This window comes from Amblyraja radiata, chromosome 38 (genome assembly GCF_010909765.2).
Source record: "Amblyraja radiata isolate CabotCenter1 chromosome 38, sAmbRad1.1.pri, whole genome shotgun sequence".
NCBI lineage: Eukaryota > Metazoa > Chordata > Chondrichthyes > Rajiformes > Rajidae > Amblyraja > Amblyraja radiata.
Genome location: NC_045993.1, coordinates 5,161,853 through 5,177,471, shown reverse-complemented (window position 1 = coordinate 5,177,471; position 15,619 = coordinate 5,161,853). Strand labels below are relative to the sequence as shown.

At 44.2% G+C, this 15,619-nt stretch overlaps 1 protein-coding gene across 4 annotated transcripts in view; it reads left to right on the top strand.

Moving 5' to 3' along the window:
• The window catches only part of ap2a1 (adaptor related protein complex 2 subunit alpha 1), a 71,109-nt gene that overhangs the window by 18,931 nt on the left and 36,559 nt on the right, over positions 1-15,619 (top strand). For all 4 annotated transcript variants that reach the window (XM_033013272.1, XM_033013270.1, XM_033013271.1 and 1 more), the window contains exons 3-9: positions 206-348; positions 2,206-2,399; positions 4,410-4,539; positions 6,696-6,797; positions 9,588-9,696; positions 10,948-11,098; positions 12,213-12,381. In XM_033013272.1, coding sequence (XP_032869163.1) covers positions 206-348; positions 2,206-2,399; positions 4,410-4,539; positions 6,696-6,797; positions 9,588-9,696; positions 10,948-11,098; positions 12,213-12,381 — 998 coding nt within the window. The remainder of the gene's footprint in view (positions 1-205; positions 349-2,205; positions 2,400-4,409; positions 4,540-6,695; positions 6,798-9,587; positions 9,697-10,947; positions 11,099-12,212; positions 12,382-15,619) is intronic.

Below are 15,619 nucleotides of genomic sequence, written 5' to 3'. Positions count from 1 at the left end.
CACATCTCGTATGTGTATGTGACGAATAAACTTGACTTGACTTGATGTCTACATAATTTCCACCAGAGGTTACTGCAGAGTGATCAGGATTATGAATTTGGGGTAATTAACCTCCCCCATCCACTTCTTCCTGAGGTGGGGTATGGTGCTGTGGCTGCATTAGGTATCCTGTGCACTTCTGAGAATCTCTTTTTTTCTGGTATAGGAGACAAGGCGCTGGATGGTTACAGCAAGAAGAAATACGTCTGCAAGCTTCTCTTCATCTTCCTGCTTGGCCATGACATTGATTTTGGCCACATGGAGGCAGTCAATCTGCTCAGCTCCAATAAGTACACAGAGAAGCAGATTGTGAGTATTTATTTGTGCTCGGTTAGAACTGTGGGGAGGGCCACTGCTGTGATTGTTAAATGCAGAGAAAGTTAGATTGAAAGGAAACGGGTCTGGTAAACACCAGTCACCAAGTTAGTTCCTCATTCAGCTTCACTGTTCAGAGATCGGGAAAAGCTCGTGACTCTGTGGAACAAGATTTTTGTTTAGGAATTTATCTTTATGAAATCTGGTTGTACTCGATGTTTCAACGCAAAACAAGGGGGTCACGAATCCTTCAACTAACGAGGATAACATAGCCAAACTGATTCTATATTTAAGCTGCACACAGACTTGCTCAAGCAGACCATTTCTTTAAATACTTTCCTTTGTATCACAAAACACGTGTGTGCTCGCTGCTGTGTGCAAGGAGAGGTTGTCACCAGTTTGAGCACAGTGAAGTCCTACACACAGTAATGAAATGATCATCAGTATCAACTAAGGTAGACAAAAATGCTGGAGAAACTCAGCAGGTGAGGCAGCATCTATGGAGCGAAGGAAATAGACGTTGCCTATTTCCTTCGCTCCATAGATGCTGCTGCACCCGCTGAGTTTCTCCAGCATTTTTTATCTATCCTTCGATTTTCCAGCATCTGCAGCTCCTTCTTAAACATCAGTCAATAGACAATAGGCTGCAGGAGTAGGCCATTCGGCCCTTCGAGCCAGCACCGCCATTCAATGTGATCATGGCTGATCATCCCCAATCAGTACCCCGTTCCTGCCTTCTCCCCATATCCCCTGACTCTGCTATCTTTAAGAGCCCTATCTAGCTCTCTCTTGAAAGTATCCAGAGAACCGGCCTCCGCCGCCCTCTGAGGCAGAGAATTCCACAGACTCACAACTCTCCGTGTGGAAAAAGTGTTTCCTCATCTCCGTTCTAAATGGCTTACCCCTTATTCTTAAAACTATTTAAGTACTGTAGTTTGAGAGAGAAATATTGGCCATGACAGCAGGGAAAGCTGCTTTCTTAAACTTTTCTTGCGTGTATACATTCACAAGTCAAATCAACTCATTTATTGATGTGTGTGTACATTTCTGATATTCAGCCCTGTAGGTTTTTGATGGGATGTACTTTGGTGTACGTGATTGCAAATGTGCTAAACATGGTACATGGGCCACAGAGGTTTCTCTTGTACATCAATGATTATTTATCATGAACTATTTGATTCTGTTGGCATTAACCCTCCCGTACCATGATTTGATCTAAATGAATACTCCAGATTTACATTTTTTTGTGCTCTTATCTCTTTTGGAAAATTTGTGTTGCAAATCCAAAGGTGTCAACAATTCATTCCTGGTAATTCAATATTTAGTTTAGAGATACAGTGCGGAAACAGGCCCTTCGTCCCACCGGGTCCGCGACAACCAACGATCCCCGCACATTAACACTATCCTACACACACACACTAGGGACATTTGAAATGTTACCAAGCCAATTAGCCTCCAAACCTGTGTGTCTTTGGGGTGTGGGATGAAACCGGAGCACCCCAAACTCGGGCAGGCACGGGGAGAAGGTACGTACTCCATATAGACAGCATCCATAGTCGGGATCGAACGCTTGTCTCTGGCGCTGTAAGGCTCTGCCACTATGCTGCCCTAGCTTTGTCAAAGCTTGGACATTAGAGATCAGTTTGTGATTCTTTCCTGTATCAACTCGAGCGTCAGAGTATCCAAATTGTGTTATGTAACAGGACCTTTGTAGCTCATTTACAATTTCCTCCAGGTTTCAACTTGTGTTTAGTCATGTCAAGCATGAATCTTCCAAGACTCCAATGGTCATCATTTGTATTGTGGCAGTTCTTTGTGACTCCAGCTTGAACGTGTGTTTTGTCTTCTCAGGGTTACCTTTTCATCTCTGTACTGGTGAACTCAAACAGTGAGCTGATCCGTCTGATTAACAATGCCATCAAGAACGACCTGGCCAGCCGCAACCCTATCTTCATGTGCCTCGCTCTGCACTGCATTGCAAATGTTGGCAGCAGGGAAATGGCAGAGGCATTTGCTTCTGAGATTCCCAAAATCCTGGTGGCTGGGTATGTAAGTCCTTCAACTGCAGTCTGCAATTGATATTTTTGTTTGTAATGAAATGCATTATCTGTAAAATGATTGCTGTGGCGCTATAGATAATGGAATTGAGTACTTCAACCTTTTTTTCTGGTCATAAGCAGCAGATTTAAACAATTCTCCATTTACTCCTAATAAACATTTTCACCAAAAAGGTTGAGTAATTTCTGCTGTGAAGAAATAGTTATATGCTATTAGAACATATAGCTCAGTACCTTACCTTAGGTGACAATAAAGGCAAACTTGAACATTGATACTAAGACCTGTTCTTCAGAAATGGGGAAGTGGATGAATTGTTTAATTATCTAACCAAATCTGTACCAGTCGTGGAAGTGTTTGATGAGACAACATTGAGCAATAGTTCCTAACCTAACCCCTCACTTAACAGCCCCACTGTCCACCCACTTGTTATTTGGGAAAGGTGGGCAGGGGTTCTGGGGTACTTCGATAATATTGGGCTAAACGGAAAAATAAATATATATATATAAATATACTCAGCATGTTAGCTGGCCTGGCTATAGGGTGCCAGGGGTCCATGACAAAGCTGTAACTCATTAAAAAGGAGAGACATGATCTCCCAGTTGCTAAACACTTCAACTCCCCCTCCCTTTCCCACACTGACCTTTCTGTCCTGGGCCTCCTCCATTGTCAGAGTGATGCACAGCGCAAATTGGAGGAACAGCACCTCATATTTCGCTTGGGCAGCTTGCACCCCAGCGGTATGAATATTGATTTCTCTAACTTCAAGTAACCCTTGCTTTCCGTCTCTCTCTCCATCCCTCCTTCTTCCCAGTTCTCCGACCTGTCTGACTGTCCCCCGATTACATTTTATCTCTGTATGCTTCGTTGTCACCTTCTCCTAGCTAACAATGATGTATCTTGCACGTTCCTTGAAGCACCATCCCCTTTGTTGTCTTGTTTTCACACCTTATCCTTCCTTATCTCTGTGTCTCCCTCTCCCCTGACTCTCAGTCTGAAGAAGCGTCTCTACCCGAAATGTCACCCATTTCTTCTATCCAGAGATGCTACCTGTCACGCTGAGTTACTCCAGCATTTTGTAATGTTGCCAGGTATTTGTTGGGGGTCCATATTTTAGTGTGCATAAATAAGAGATTTGGTTAAGAATGGGGTGCGAACTACTGAGATGTTGATGTGACCTCAAGTATCCATATAAGAAAGAACTGCAGATGCTGGAAAAATCGAAGGTAGACAAAAATGCTGGAGAAACTCAGCGGGTGAGGCAGCATCTAGTGAGCGAAGGAAAATAGGTGACGTTTCGGGTCGAGAGTCTGAAGAAGGGTCTCGACCCGAAACGTCACCTATTCCTTCGCTCCATAAATGCTGCCTCACCCGCTGAGTTTCTCCAGCATTTTTGTCTACCGTTGAGTATCCATATAAGTGTGTTTTGTGCCTACTGTGAAAATCATATTTCATATAACTAAATATTGCGTTTAAAAATAACATCCGATTTATTGCATTCTTTTTCTTGTGTGCATAGGCTAACTAGGATGTTCCAAAGCAATAAAAACAGAAAATGCTGGAAAGAAACTCAGCAGATCTGGTATCATGTGTACAAAGAGAACAAGAATTAGCATTTAATGCGTCAATGTGGCTGTTACACATCTTTGCCTGCAATATTACCCCTCTAACAACTCCTATAACTCACTTAATTAGATGGTCTGTCCAACGTGTGCCTATGGTAACCCTTGTGTGTCCTATCACATATATTCACTTAGTCCTATCGATCCCTCTGCCACCTTCGCTGCATCTTAACTATCTTTTCATCTCCTCTCTTCCAGTTTTGGCAAAGACCTGAAACCTCACTGTTTCACTATCCACAGATGCTGCCTGACCTGTTGAATGTTTCCAGCATTTCTGTTTTAGTAATTTAGTATTTACGGCATCTTTGTTTGTTTTTGATTTACTTTCAACAGCAGGATTCATTTCTGACCTTGAATCTGTTGACTTTATGTTGCCAGTGATACGATGGATAGTGTGAAGCAGAGTGCCGCTCTGTGTCTGTTGCGTCTCTACAAAACCTCCCCAGATTTGGTGCCCATGGGAGAGTGGACATCCCGAGTCGTGCATCTACTGAATGACCAACATCTGGTAAACAATGTTCTCTCTGCTTTTATTATTCTGTATAAATTGATGAATATAGTAAATTCTTCTTCCATTGTCCCCACCCCTGTGTGTGTGGGAGGTGGTTAGTGTGGAGCCGCAGCCACCCCTCCCCCTCTCCTGCAACCGCACGTTAAGGGAACGGGACCCAGCGGTCTCCCCTCCCTCCCCTCTCCCCACCCCATATCCCCCCCCCCCCCCCCCACCGTGCGTTTGGGAGGAACAGACCCAGCGGGTCTGCACTTGGTCTAGTTGTATTATAGAGCTGTGCCAAACAGTAAGACCCGACAGGTACACAAAAAAGCTGGAGAAACTCAGCGGGTGCAGCAGCATCTATGGAACGAAGGAAAAAGGCAACGTTTCGGGCTGAAACCCTTCTTCAGAAAGACCTGATATTTGGTGGTTCTTCTGCCAGAAACTGTAATTACCCAACTAACTCATCAAAGGGAAGATATGTTAGTTGGTCATGGGGTTTCATTCATTTTGAGCGCTTGAAGGAGTCTGAAGAACAGGAGCATGCACACTGAACCCATCTGTGTTTCAATATTCCGTGGGATCACGACCAAACATGTACCTCGAGTCCTCATTCCCATCGGATCTCCATGGCCCTTTGCTCGAGTTGTGAATATTTTCAACAACCAAGCATCCATGCAGGTGTATTACTGGTGGAAAGAAGTTTAAGTGTGATAGATGGTTTGCAGACGAGAGGAGAGTTGGACTAGTCTCGGCAACTGGAGAGCGTTCCATCATATCTGGATGTGCCTCGCAGATGATTTGAGGGCGGCATTATTGGCCTGTCCCACTCAGGCGATTTTTTTTTTTGGGCGACTTCCGCAAAATTTCCAACATGTTGAAAAATCTTCGGCGACGGTGGCGACAATTTTTGCTGTCGTAGGTTGATGTAGGTGTTGTCGCCAGGTGTCGTAGGTGAATTCCATTAAAACTAGTCCCTGGCAGTCGCCTAAGTGGGACAGACCCATTAGGAAGTGGGTAGCTTGGTGCAGGATAGCCTTGGCCTATGTTGATCTTTGAGGATGTAGCCTTTGTTGTTGAGGGTAGGACTCGTTGCTGGAGTCGCCACCTTGAACTACTGCAGTCCCTCTGTTGAAAGTGCCCCCACAATGCTGCAGAGTACAATGTTCCAGGATTTGAACATGGGAACGGTGAAATATTTCCAAGTCGGAATGTATGTGACTTGGAGGGGTACTTACGAGTGGTGATGTTGTGGATGTACTGTTGAAGTAGCAAAGGCGAGCAACTGCAGTTGTGGGCGGTGCACACTGCAGCTACAGCGTGCCAGTGGTGAAGTGAATGAATACTTACTGTGGTGCTTGTGAAGTGCGATTGTTTCTAGGTTCTTGCATGCTGTTGCGGCTATACCCTTCCAGACGTATAGAGAGAGAATTCCATAATTCTCTTGACGTTCCATGGAGATGGTGGGATGGGTGTGGGGTGGCAAGAGGGCTTTGGGATGGCACGAGGTAGGCCATTTGCTGCAGGATCCCAGCCTCTGATCCGATGTTACAGCTGCTGTCTTTATGTAATATTTCTGGCCATTGATGACTTCAGGAAGTTGAAGGCCAGGAACATGAAGGGGGCAGCACACATCATTCTGATAGACAATAGACAATAAGTGCAGGAGTAGGCCATTTGGCCCTTCGAGCCAGCATCGCCATTCAATGTGATCATGGCTGATCATCCCCAATCAGTACCTCTTTCCTGCCTTCTCCCCATATCCCCTGACTGCTATTTTTAAGAGCCCTATCTAGCTTTCTCTTGAAAGCATCCAGAGAACCTGCCTCCACCGCCCTCTGAGACAGAGAATTCCACAGACTCACCACTCTCTGTGAGAAAAAGTGTTTCCTCGTCTCCGTTCTAAGCCTCCTCCTCAGCACCCTTTCCAAAGCCTCTACATCCTTCCTGTAGTGAGGCAACCAGAACTGTAAGCAGTGCTCCAGATGGGGTCTAAGTAAAGCCCCTTAAAGCTGCTTGTGACTTCCTGACTATGTGTCAACAAATAAAAGCAAACATACCGTATTCCTTCTCTACCACTCTACCTGCTTGTGTTGCCACTTTCAGGGAGTTAAGGGCTGGAGCATCTACATGTGTTAAACCTGTTTCACAGGTGTGTCTGTTCATTGCAGGGTGTAGTAACAGCTGCTACCAGTCTTATCACCTGTCTGAGCAAGAAGAACCCTGATGAATTCAAGACGTGCGTCTCCTTGGCCGTCTCCAGACTTAGTCGGGTAAGTCATCCTGGAATCATGGAGTCTTCACATTCAAGCCTCCCTTGCTTTTGTGAAAATTGATGTCTCTTAGCTGATCTTTTTGCTGTGTTTTTGTGGAAACCATGTTTACTGCACTGACTGCTAACCTTCAGGAGTGATAGGAGCAGAATTATGCCATTCAGCCCATCAAGTCTACTTCGCCATTCGATCATGGCTGATCTATCTTCCCTTCTCAACCCCATTCTCCTGCCTTCTCCCCATAACCCCCGACACCTGTACCAATCAAGAATCTATCTCTGCCTTAAAAATAGCCATTGAATTGAGACTTCAGAGGACCCCATTGATGAAGCTGCTGTCTATTGTGTCTGAAGAAGGGTCTCGACCTGAAATGTCATCCATTCCTTCTCTCCAGAAATGCTGCCTGTCCCGCTAAGTTACTCCAGCTTTTTCTGTCTATCTGCAGTTCCTTCCTACACATTTCGTCTAATGTGCTCAGTCATAAAACTGGAAAACATTGTACAGTTTGGCGTAGACAAAAATGCTGGAGAAACTCAGCGGGTGAGGCAGCATCTATGGAGCGAAGGAAATAGGCGACGTTTCGGGTCGAGACCCTTCTTCAGACTTACAAACATACAGTTTGGGATGATTGGTCATCTTTCAGGACAGTAATTAATTACAAGGCAACAACAATGTCGACTGGGCCTCTAACTGGCAAATAAATTGAACACAAGTGAGGTATTGCATTTTGGTAATAAAATAAATGTGCATTTACTTGGAAAATTGGGATCTAAAATAAGGAGAGGGCATGTGAGAACAAACTCAAATATGATTGCCATGGTTATTGGCACAGGGCATGAAAAGAAAACCATGTGCTTAATATTTGTTACTAGAGACACAGAACTGAAAACGTACAGAGGTTATGCTAAGTATATCAAATCTTAGTGTGATGGCACTTGAAATCCTGAGTGCAGTACTCTAAACCACATTATCGAAAGGATGAAGAAACGCTGAAGGAGGGATGCAAGTATTTACTGGGATAGATGTCTACTGGCAGATGACAAATAGCTGCTTTATCTTTTTGTAGCCTCACATATCTATTATAAAATGCTGAAGAAAGGTCTCGACCCGAAATGTCACCAATTCCTTCTCCCCAGACATGCTGCTTGCCCCGCTGAGTTACGCCAGCATCTTTGGTGTAAGCCAGCATCTGCAGTTTCATCCTACATATTATAGCATTCTTTTGGAATTATGGAGTTTCTGTTTAAGATAGCACACAATTTCTGCTTTGTAGTGGAGCAAACTCGAGAGCCTCAATATAAAATAGGCACTGAAAGCCTCGTGGCGAATTCTTTAGATAAAGAGTGGTGAGAATTTTAAACTCGCTGCTATCGTAAAGACGGTTTGTGATTGAATAGATGCATTTAGAGGGAAGGCAGCGGAGGGCTGCAGTGATAAATAAGGAAATACAGCAGGATGTTCGAGTGGAATATAAAAACGGCAACGACCAGGGCTGAATTGCCTGTTTCTGTGCCATACGCTCCTTGTAGCGTGGAAAGCACACAAATAGACTTGCACCTGGCGGCTTTGGCAGGATGTCACAGGATGTACTGTCTCTGTGGGGTTGTATTCCAGTGAACGTTCTTTCAGTGGGACAAGTGATGGATGGGGTGGGAAGGAAACAAATGGTAGTGTAGACAATTTCTCTTATGTGACAGCGTTCATGCTTGCTTCGATGCGGGTTCACCTTTAGATCACCACTATTTGAGGATGGATAAAATGCTGAGTGCAACTATATTACCCTCACCTTGTTTAAAATAATGGAAGTCACATCAACCATATTAATGTATTTTCCATCAGATGCTTATATAGAGCCCTGTGCCCCACACTCCTCCTCGATCAAGAATGTCACTCGCCTTTAGATGTGTTGGTTTACAATTCAAATCCAAATGGTGCAATGGATTAAACACTGATCAGTAAACATCAAATTGATATCCTGCCCAAGCTAACGGGATCCCTGCAATCGTATACGGAATATACATATATTTCATTCTATGTGAAATGAGATTTCAATCCACCAAGTAGTGTAGAAACTGCAGAGGCTGAGGAAGGATCCTGACCCGAAACGTCACCTATCCATGTTCTCCTAAGATGCTGCCTGATCCGCTGAGCTACTCCAGCACTCTGTGCTTCTTCTCTAAGTAGTGTACTTTGGCCCTCAATGTAAAAGGACTTCAAAATTGCAGATCAAACTCCCTGAATTAGTCCGACCCAGTTGCAAAATGTTACACATTTCAAAATGGGGTACTGTTCTGAAGCTGGGGTCAAGGGAGACAGTTGAAGCAAAATAACAGGCATAATGTTAGTGAGCTGGGAATGATCAATGCAGACGATTGCCCACGATGAAGAGAGTTCATGGGGAATGGAATCAACATTTCTCACGAATATAAAAATCTAGATGTGTGCAGATGACCTGCTCAGTCTCACAAAGAGGGTTTGCTCACAAGGCACAGATAGGAGGAGTTTGTTTTCTCGTACTGAGTCGGGCTTTGGAATCAGGAAATAATAGGCGATGAGTCGTTGAGAATATTCTTGGCTCAGATTGAGAGAGAATTTTGGACTGTCAGAGAATCGATGGTTATGACAGCGGGAGAGAAAAGTATTGAGGTCAAAGATCAGATTCACAATAATATTGAGTGCCATTGTAAAAGAAAGATTATATGGCCTATTATGCTCTTCCGCATGATTTAGAGGTGCTTTCTCCACATGGAACAACTAGTTTCTCATGATCTTGTTCCTTGCCTGTTGCAGATTGTGTCATCGGCCTCCACGGATCTACAGGATTATACGTATTACTTTGTTCCAGCACCCTGGCTTTCTGTGAAGCTGCTGCGACTCCTGCAGTGTTATCCCCCACCTGGTAAGGCACCCTCACTGCTTATGGTTGTGCCCTGTGTTGTGATCAATAAATCTGAACGTGCTAGGATGCAATCTACCCATGGATCAGTACATACACATATACAACGGGTAACCAATTGGTTATGTTTTTATAGATGTCCGTAAGTCTATTTTGTCTGTACATCAGAAAATGCACAAAATCTGTTTGATATGGTAACCGTACCTCCATACTATTGTAATAAATGGCATCAATGGCACATAACACGCTAATAGTGAAGATCAATTACTCCAAGCGAAGATACAGGAAACTAGTTCTGCTACTCGTATGAGCGAATGTATGTACGCACATTTGCTTTTGTTTTTGTATGAATATGTACAAAATATATGTATATACTTGGTGTGTGTGTGTGTATATATGTAATATACACAGACATGCGCACACAAGGCATGCGGGTGCACACAGACACACATAAGCAGACACACGCGTGTGCACACACACATGTTTCTACCCGAAACGTCGCCAATTCCTTCTCTCCATAGATGCTGCCGCACCCGCTGAGTTTCTCCAGCATTTTTTGTCTACTTATCCTCAGGCCTGGACTAGCGACCTAGTGCAACAAGTGAACTTGTGAATCTAGATTGTTAGTCCAGGTGTGGAGTTTGAAGCCTGGTAATAATCTGGAAATTTACCATCGACCCAGTTAAAAAAAATAAAATAAAGTTACGGGAATGTTGCAAGAACCTATTTGGGGGTCACAGATGCTCCACAAGGGGGTGGGGTGGGGGGGGGGGGGGGTAGATCTGTCATCTTATCCTGTTTGGCCTGTCAGAGTTGGCTGGCCTAGAAATGCACTCTTTTCAAAAGTCGTGGAGGCAGGAACAATTACAACATTGAAGACATTTGGGCAGATGCATGGATAGGAAAGGTTTATTGGCCAAACATAGGCAAATGGGGCTTGTCAGCTTGGATGGGGCATCTTGGTTGGCATGGACGGGTTGTGCTGTCGGACCTGTTTCTATGCTAGACGACTCTGTAACTCAATTAGGAATGTCCCTTAAAAGCTGATGTTTCCTGGATCCTGAAATACGGTACACTTATTAAAAAAAAAATAATTAAAAAAAAGGTTAGGTTGCTTGATTGCGATGGATATTGAACTAAGTTGCACAGATGGACCCGGGTCAGATTGCTTGCACGCTGATGAATGCTTGGAACTTCCTTAGTCAGTCGGCGAGGGTGATTGTTTTACCAGGTTGCTTTTGCATCCTCTTGCAGAGGACACTGCAGTGAAGGGCCGGCTAATTGAATGTATGGAGACGATCCTGAATAAAGCTCAGGAGCCACCAAAATCCAAGAAGGTTCAACACTCCAACGCTAAGAATGCGATTCTTTTTGAAGCCATCAGCCTTATTATACATTATGACAGGTAGGTGAAACGGTGATCGTGTACGGCTTAACGGCATGGATATTTTGTGATGTAAATGATGCAGCTCGGACATTTGTTGAGAGGATTTGGCTTTGATGCTTTCCGTAATTATCTCAGGCTAAGGCTCCGCTCCGATGCCCGACCCCCGGGTCACTGTCCTTCACCTCCACCGGACCCCCATTTGATCACCCAATGCCGATGACTCTCAATCTGCCGATTGAGTGAAAGCAAATGACACTCTTATCAGTTTAGTTTATTGTCACGTGTACCGAGGTACAGTGAAAAGCTTTTGTTGCGTGTTACCCAGTCAGCAGAAAGACAATACATGATTACAATCGATCCATTTGCAGTGTATAAATACATTGTAAGGGAATAACGTTTAATGCAAGGTAGAGCCAGCAAAGTCCGATCAAGGATAATCCGAGGGTCACAAATGAGGTAGATAGTAGTTCAGCACTGCTCTCTGGTTGTGGTAGGGTGATTCAGTTGCCTGAGAACAACTGGGAAGAAACTGTCCCTGAATCTGGAGGTGTGCTCTAGAATTGTAATCCATATATAAGCATGGAAAAGAGAGTTGGATCTGTGTAGGAAGGAACTGCAGATGCTGATTTAAACCGAAGATAGACACTAAGCTGGAGTAACCAAGTGGGTCACGCAGCATCTCTGGCGAGAAGGGTTCCGAGGAAGGATTTCGACCCGAAACATCACCCATTCCTTCTCTCCAGAGATGCTGCCTGTCCCGCTGAGTTACTCCTGCTATTTGTATCTATCCTCAGAGAGTTGGATCTGATCTCCAAGATGGAAGTATAGATGAGAAACCAAGACTTGTGATAAAACATACCCTATGTCTTAGACTAGTTAGATCATTGATTCCAGCTGTGATTAAATGGAGCGCTGATGAAAAGTAAGTTGGACAAATGGAAATGGAACGACTGTGAACGCTCTGAGCCGCTGGCATGCAAATTGTTTCTGTTGCCATGGGTGCTCCTGATTCATGAGCAAGATTAGTTGTTCAAGTTATTGAGAGCAAGCATCCCTGCAATATCGGGGTGGAGATTGACTTGCTTTTGAGAATTAATCTTTTAACAGCAACTTTTTTTAAATTTCCTGGCAGCGAACCTAACCTGTTGGTGCGTGCGTGCAACCAACTTGGCCAGTTCCTGCAGCACCGTGAAACCAACCTGCGGTACCTTGCACTGGAAAGCATGTGCCTGCTGGCCGGGTCCGAATTCTCCCACGAGGCTGTCAAAACCCACATCGAAACTGTCATCAACGCACTGAAGGTAAGCTGCTTGATATTGAAGCAAATGCAGTTTGGTTTTCTTTAAGCCCACCAGGGCAAAGGATGTGGGGGTACAGGAGACTGAAGCCATTTTATTCTAGATTAAATAAAATAGACACAAAGTGCTGGAGTAACACACAGGGTCAGACAGCAACTCTGGAGAACATGGATAGGTGACTCTTTGGGTCGCGACCTTTCTTCACACTGATTGTAGGGGGGGTGTGAAAGCTGGAAGAGTGGAGGGGGTAAGACAAAGCATGGCAGGTAATAGATAAACATAGGTGAGTAGAGGTTCTAACGAGCATTGAATACCCCTGAAGCTGGATGCATAATACATGTGGTGTACAGTCTGCAAAAAGGGTCCCGGCACAAAACGTCCCCTGTCTATTCACTCCACAGACGCTGCCTGACCCGCTAAGTTCCTCCAGCACTTTGTCTTTTGCTCAGGATTCCAGGATTTACTTGTGTCTCCTATTATCCCAGTTAGCAATTAATTGAATTCCAACATGTGAAGGTCCCTTGATGTCTCAGTGGGCCATGTTTTCCTTCTCCCATTTGTCTCCAGACTTTCTTACCTTGTCAACTTTATTTCTTGGCGTTATTGATGCCAACATCATTGGTGTTGTGTCGTTGTCTCCTCGTGCTCCTGAGCGTCACGCAGTTTGCTTACACGATTAAAAAGAGTCTGCTCTGGTTTGTCTAGTTTGATTTCACAAGTGCCAAACGAGTGGTTTTATTGTACGAGAATATGATTGTTACTATGACTTTAAGACTTTTGCCTTCCATCACAGTGAGGAGGTGCCTGGTGCACTGTGGTGGATGTTAAATTTGTGTTTATTGTGTGTTTTTGTCATTTTTATTATATGTATGACTGCAAGACAACGAAATTTCGTTCAGACTGAAAGGGCTGAATAACAAAAATTAAAAATAATAAAATTCAATTCAATTCAGTGAGACCTGCGAGCACAATTGCAAGCCATTTGGCCCTCTGCTGCTTTGCTATTGACTTATGCCCCCTGTCATTCTCCTCCCACCCGACTTCTGACCATTCACCTTTGTATAATTATTTTGATTCTATTGATTCATATGCCTAAATCCTATTTGCCTCAATTATTCCTTGTGAGATGATTACCACTTGCTCATGTAAAGACCCGCGGCAGGGCCTTGCATCGCCCGGCGCGGCTTTAAGTGGCTGTGGGACTTGCTAGCGCCCGCCGGGGGCTTTGACTTTGACTTCTGGAGTGGAATGGAGAGCAGGGGAGAGACAAGACTTTGCCTTCCATCACAGTGAGGAGGAGATTCACTGTGATGGATGTTTGTGTAAATTGTGTTGGTGTGTGTCTTGGTTCTTTTCTTGTATGACTGCAGAAACCAAATTTCGTTTGAACTTCATGTGAGTTTCAAATGACAAATAAAGGGTATTGTATTGTAAGATATTATTCCCAGTGATTTCTAGTAAATTTATTTGTGGCTATTTTTTTGTATTTGTAAAAAAATCTCGACCCAAAACGTCACCCATTCATTCTCTCCAGAGATGCTGCCTGTGTTACTGAGTTACTCTAGCTTTTTGTGGGGTAGACAAAAATGCTGGAGAAACTCAGCGGGTGAGGCAGCATCTATGGAGCGAAGGAAATAGGTGACATTTCGGGTCGAGTCCTTTCTTCAGACAGCATCTCTGGAGAACATGGATAAGTGACGTTTTGGGTCCGTATCCTTCTACTGACTCAATGGCTCCAAAGATGCAGCTTGACCCACTGAGTTACTCCAGCACTTTGTCTTTTTGTTTTTGTAAACCAGAATCTGCAATTCCCCGCGTCTACATCTTGTATTTGTAGTCCCTAGCTTTGCAACTCCCATAAAAGAAACATCTTTTATATCTAGTCTGAAGAAGGGTCTCGACCCGAAACTGATTCAAATGAGTTTGCGACTGGGTGAGATTGACTCTATGCATTTGGAGAATGTAATGGAGTTTGTAATAATCTTTCAAAACTTAGTAATAATCTTTCAAAACTTAGTAATAATCTTTCAAAACTCTTTAGATTCTGGAGTAGTTCCTGAGGATTGGCGGGTAGCAAACGTAACCCCTCTTTTTAAGAAGGGAGGGAGAGAGAAAACGGGGAATTACAGACCAGTTAGTCTAACATCGGTAGTGGGGAAACTGCTAGAGTCAGTTATTAAAGATGGGATAGCAGCACATTTGGAAAGTGGTGAAATCATTGGACAAAGTCAGCATGGATTTACAAAAGGTAAATCATGTCTGACGAATCTTATAGAATTTTTCGAGGATGTAACTAGTAGCGTGGATAGGGAGAACCAGTGGATGTGGTGTATCTGGACTTCCAGAAGGCTTTCGACAAGGTCCCACATAAGAGATTAGTTTGCAAACTTAAACCACACGGCATTGGGGGTTCAGTATTGATGTGGATAGAGAACTGGCTGGCAAACAGGAAGCAAAGAGTAGGAGTAAACGGGTCCTTTTCACAATGGCAGGCAGTGACTAGTGGGGTACCGCAAGGCTCAGTGCTGGGACCCCAGCTATTTACAATATATATTAATGATCTGGATGAGGGAATTGAAGGCAATATCTCCAAGTTTGCGGATGACACTAAGCTGGGGGGCAGTGTTAGCTGTGAGGAGGATGCTAGGAGACTGCAAGGTGACTTGGATAGGCTGGGTGAGTGGGCAAATGTTTGGCAGATGCAGTATAATGTGGATAAATGTGAGGTTATCCATTTTGGTGGCAAAAACAGGAAAGCAGACTATTATCTAAATGGTGGCCGACTAGGAAAAGGGAAGATGCAGCGAGACCTGGGTGTCATGGTACACCAGTCATTGAAAGTGGGCATGCAGGTGCAGCAGGCAGTGAAGAAAGCGAATGGTATGTTAGCTTTCATAGCAAAAGGATTTGAGTATAGGAGCAGGGAGGTTCTACTGCAGTTGTACAGGGTCTTGGTGAGACCACACCTGGAGTATTGCGTACAGTTTTGGTCTCCAAATCTGAGGAAGGACATTATTGCCATAGAGGGAGTGCAGAGAAGGTTCACCAGACTGATTCCTGGGATGTCAGGACTGTCTTATGAAGAAAGACTGGATAGACTTGGTTTATACTCTCTAGAATTTAGGAGATTGAGAGGGGATCTTATAGAAACTTACAAAATTCTTAAGGGGTTGGACAGGCTAGATGCAGGAAGATTGCTCCCGATGTTGGGGAAGTCCAGGACAAGGGGTCACAGCTTAAG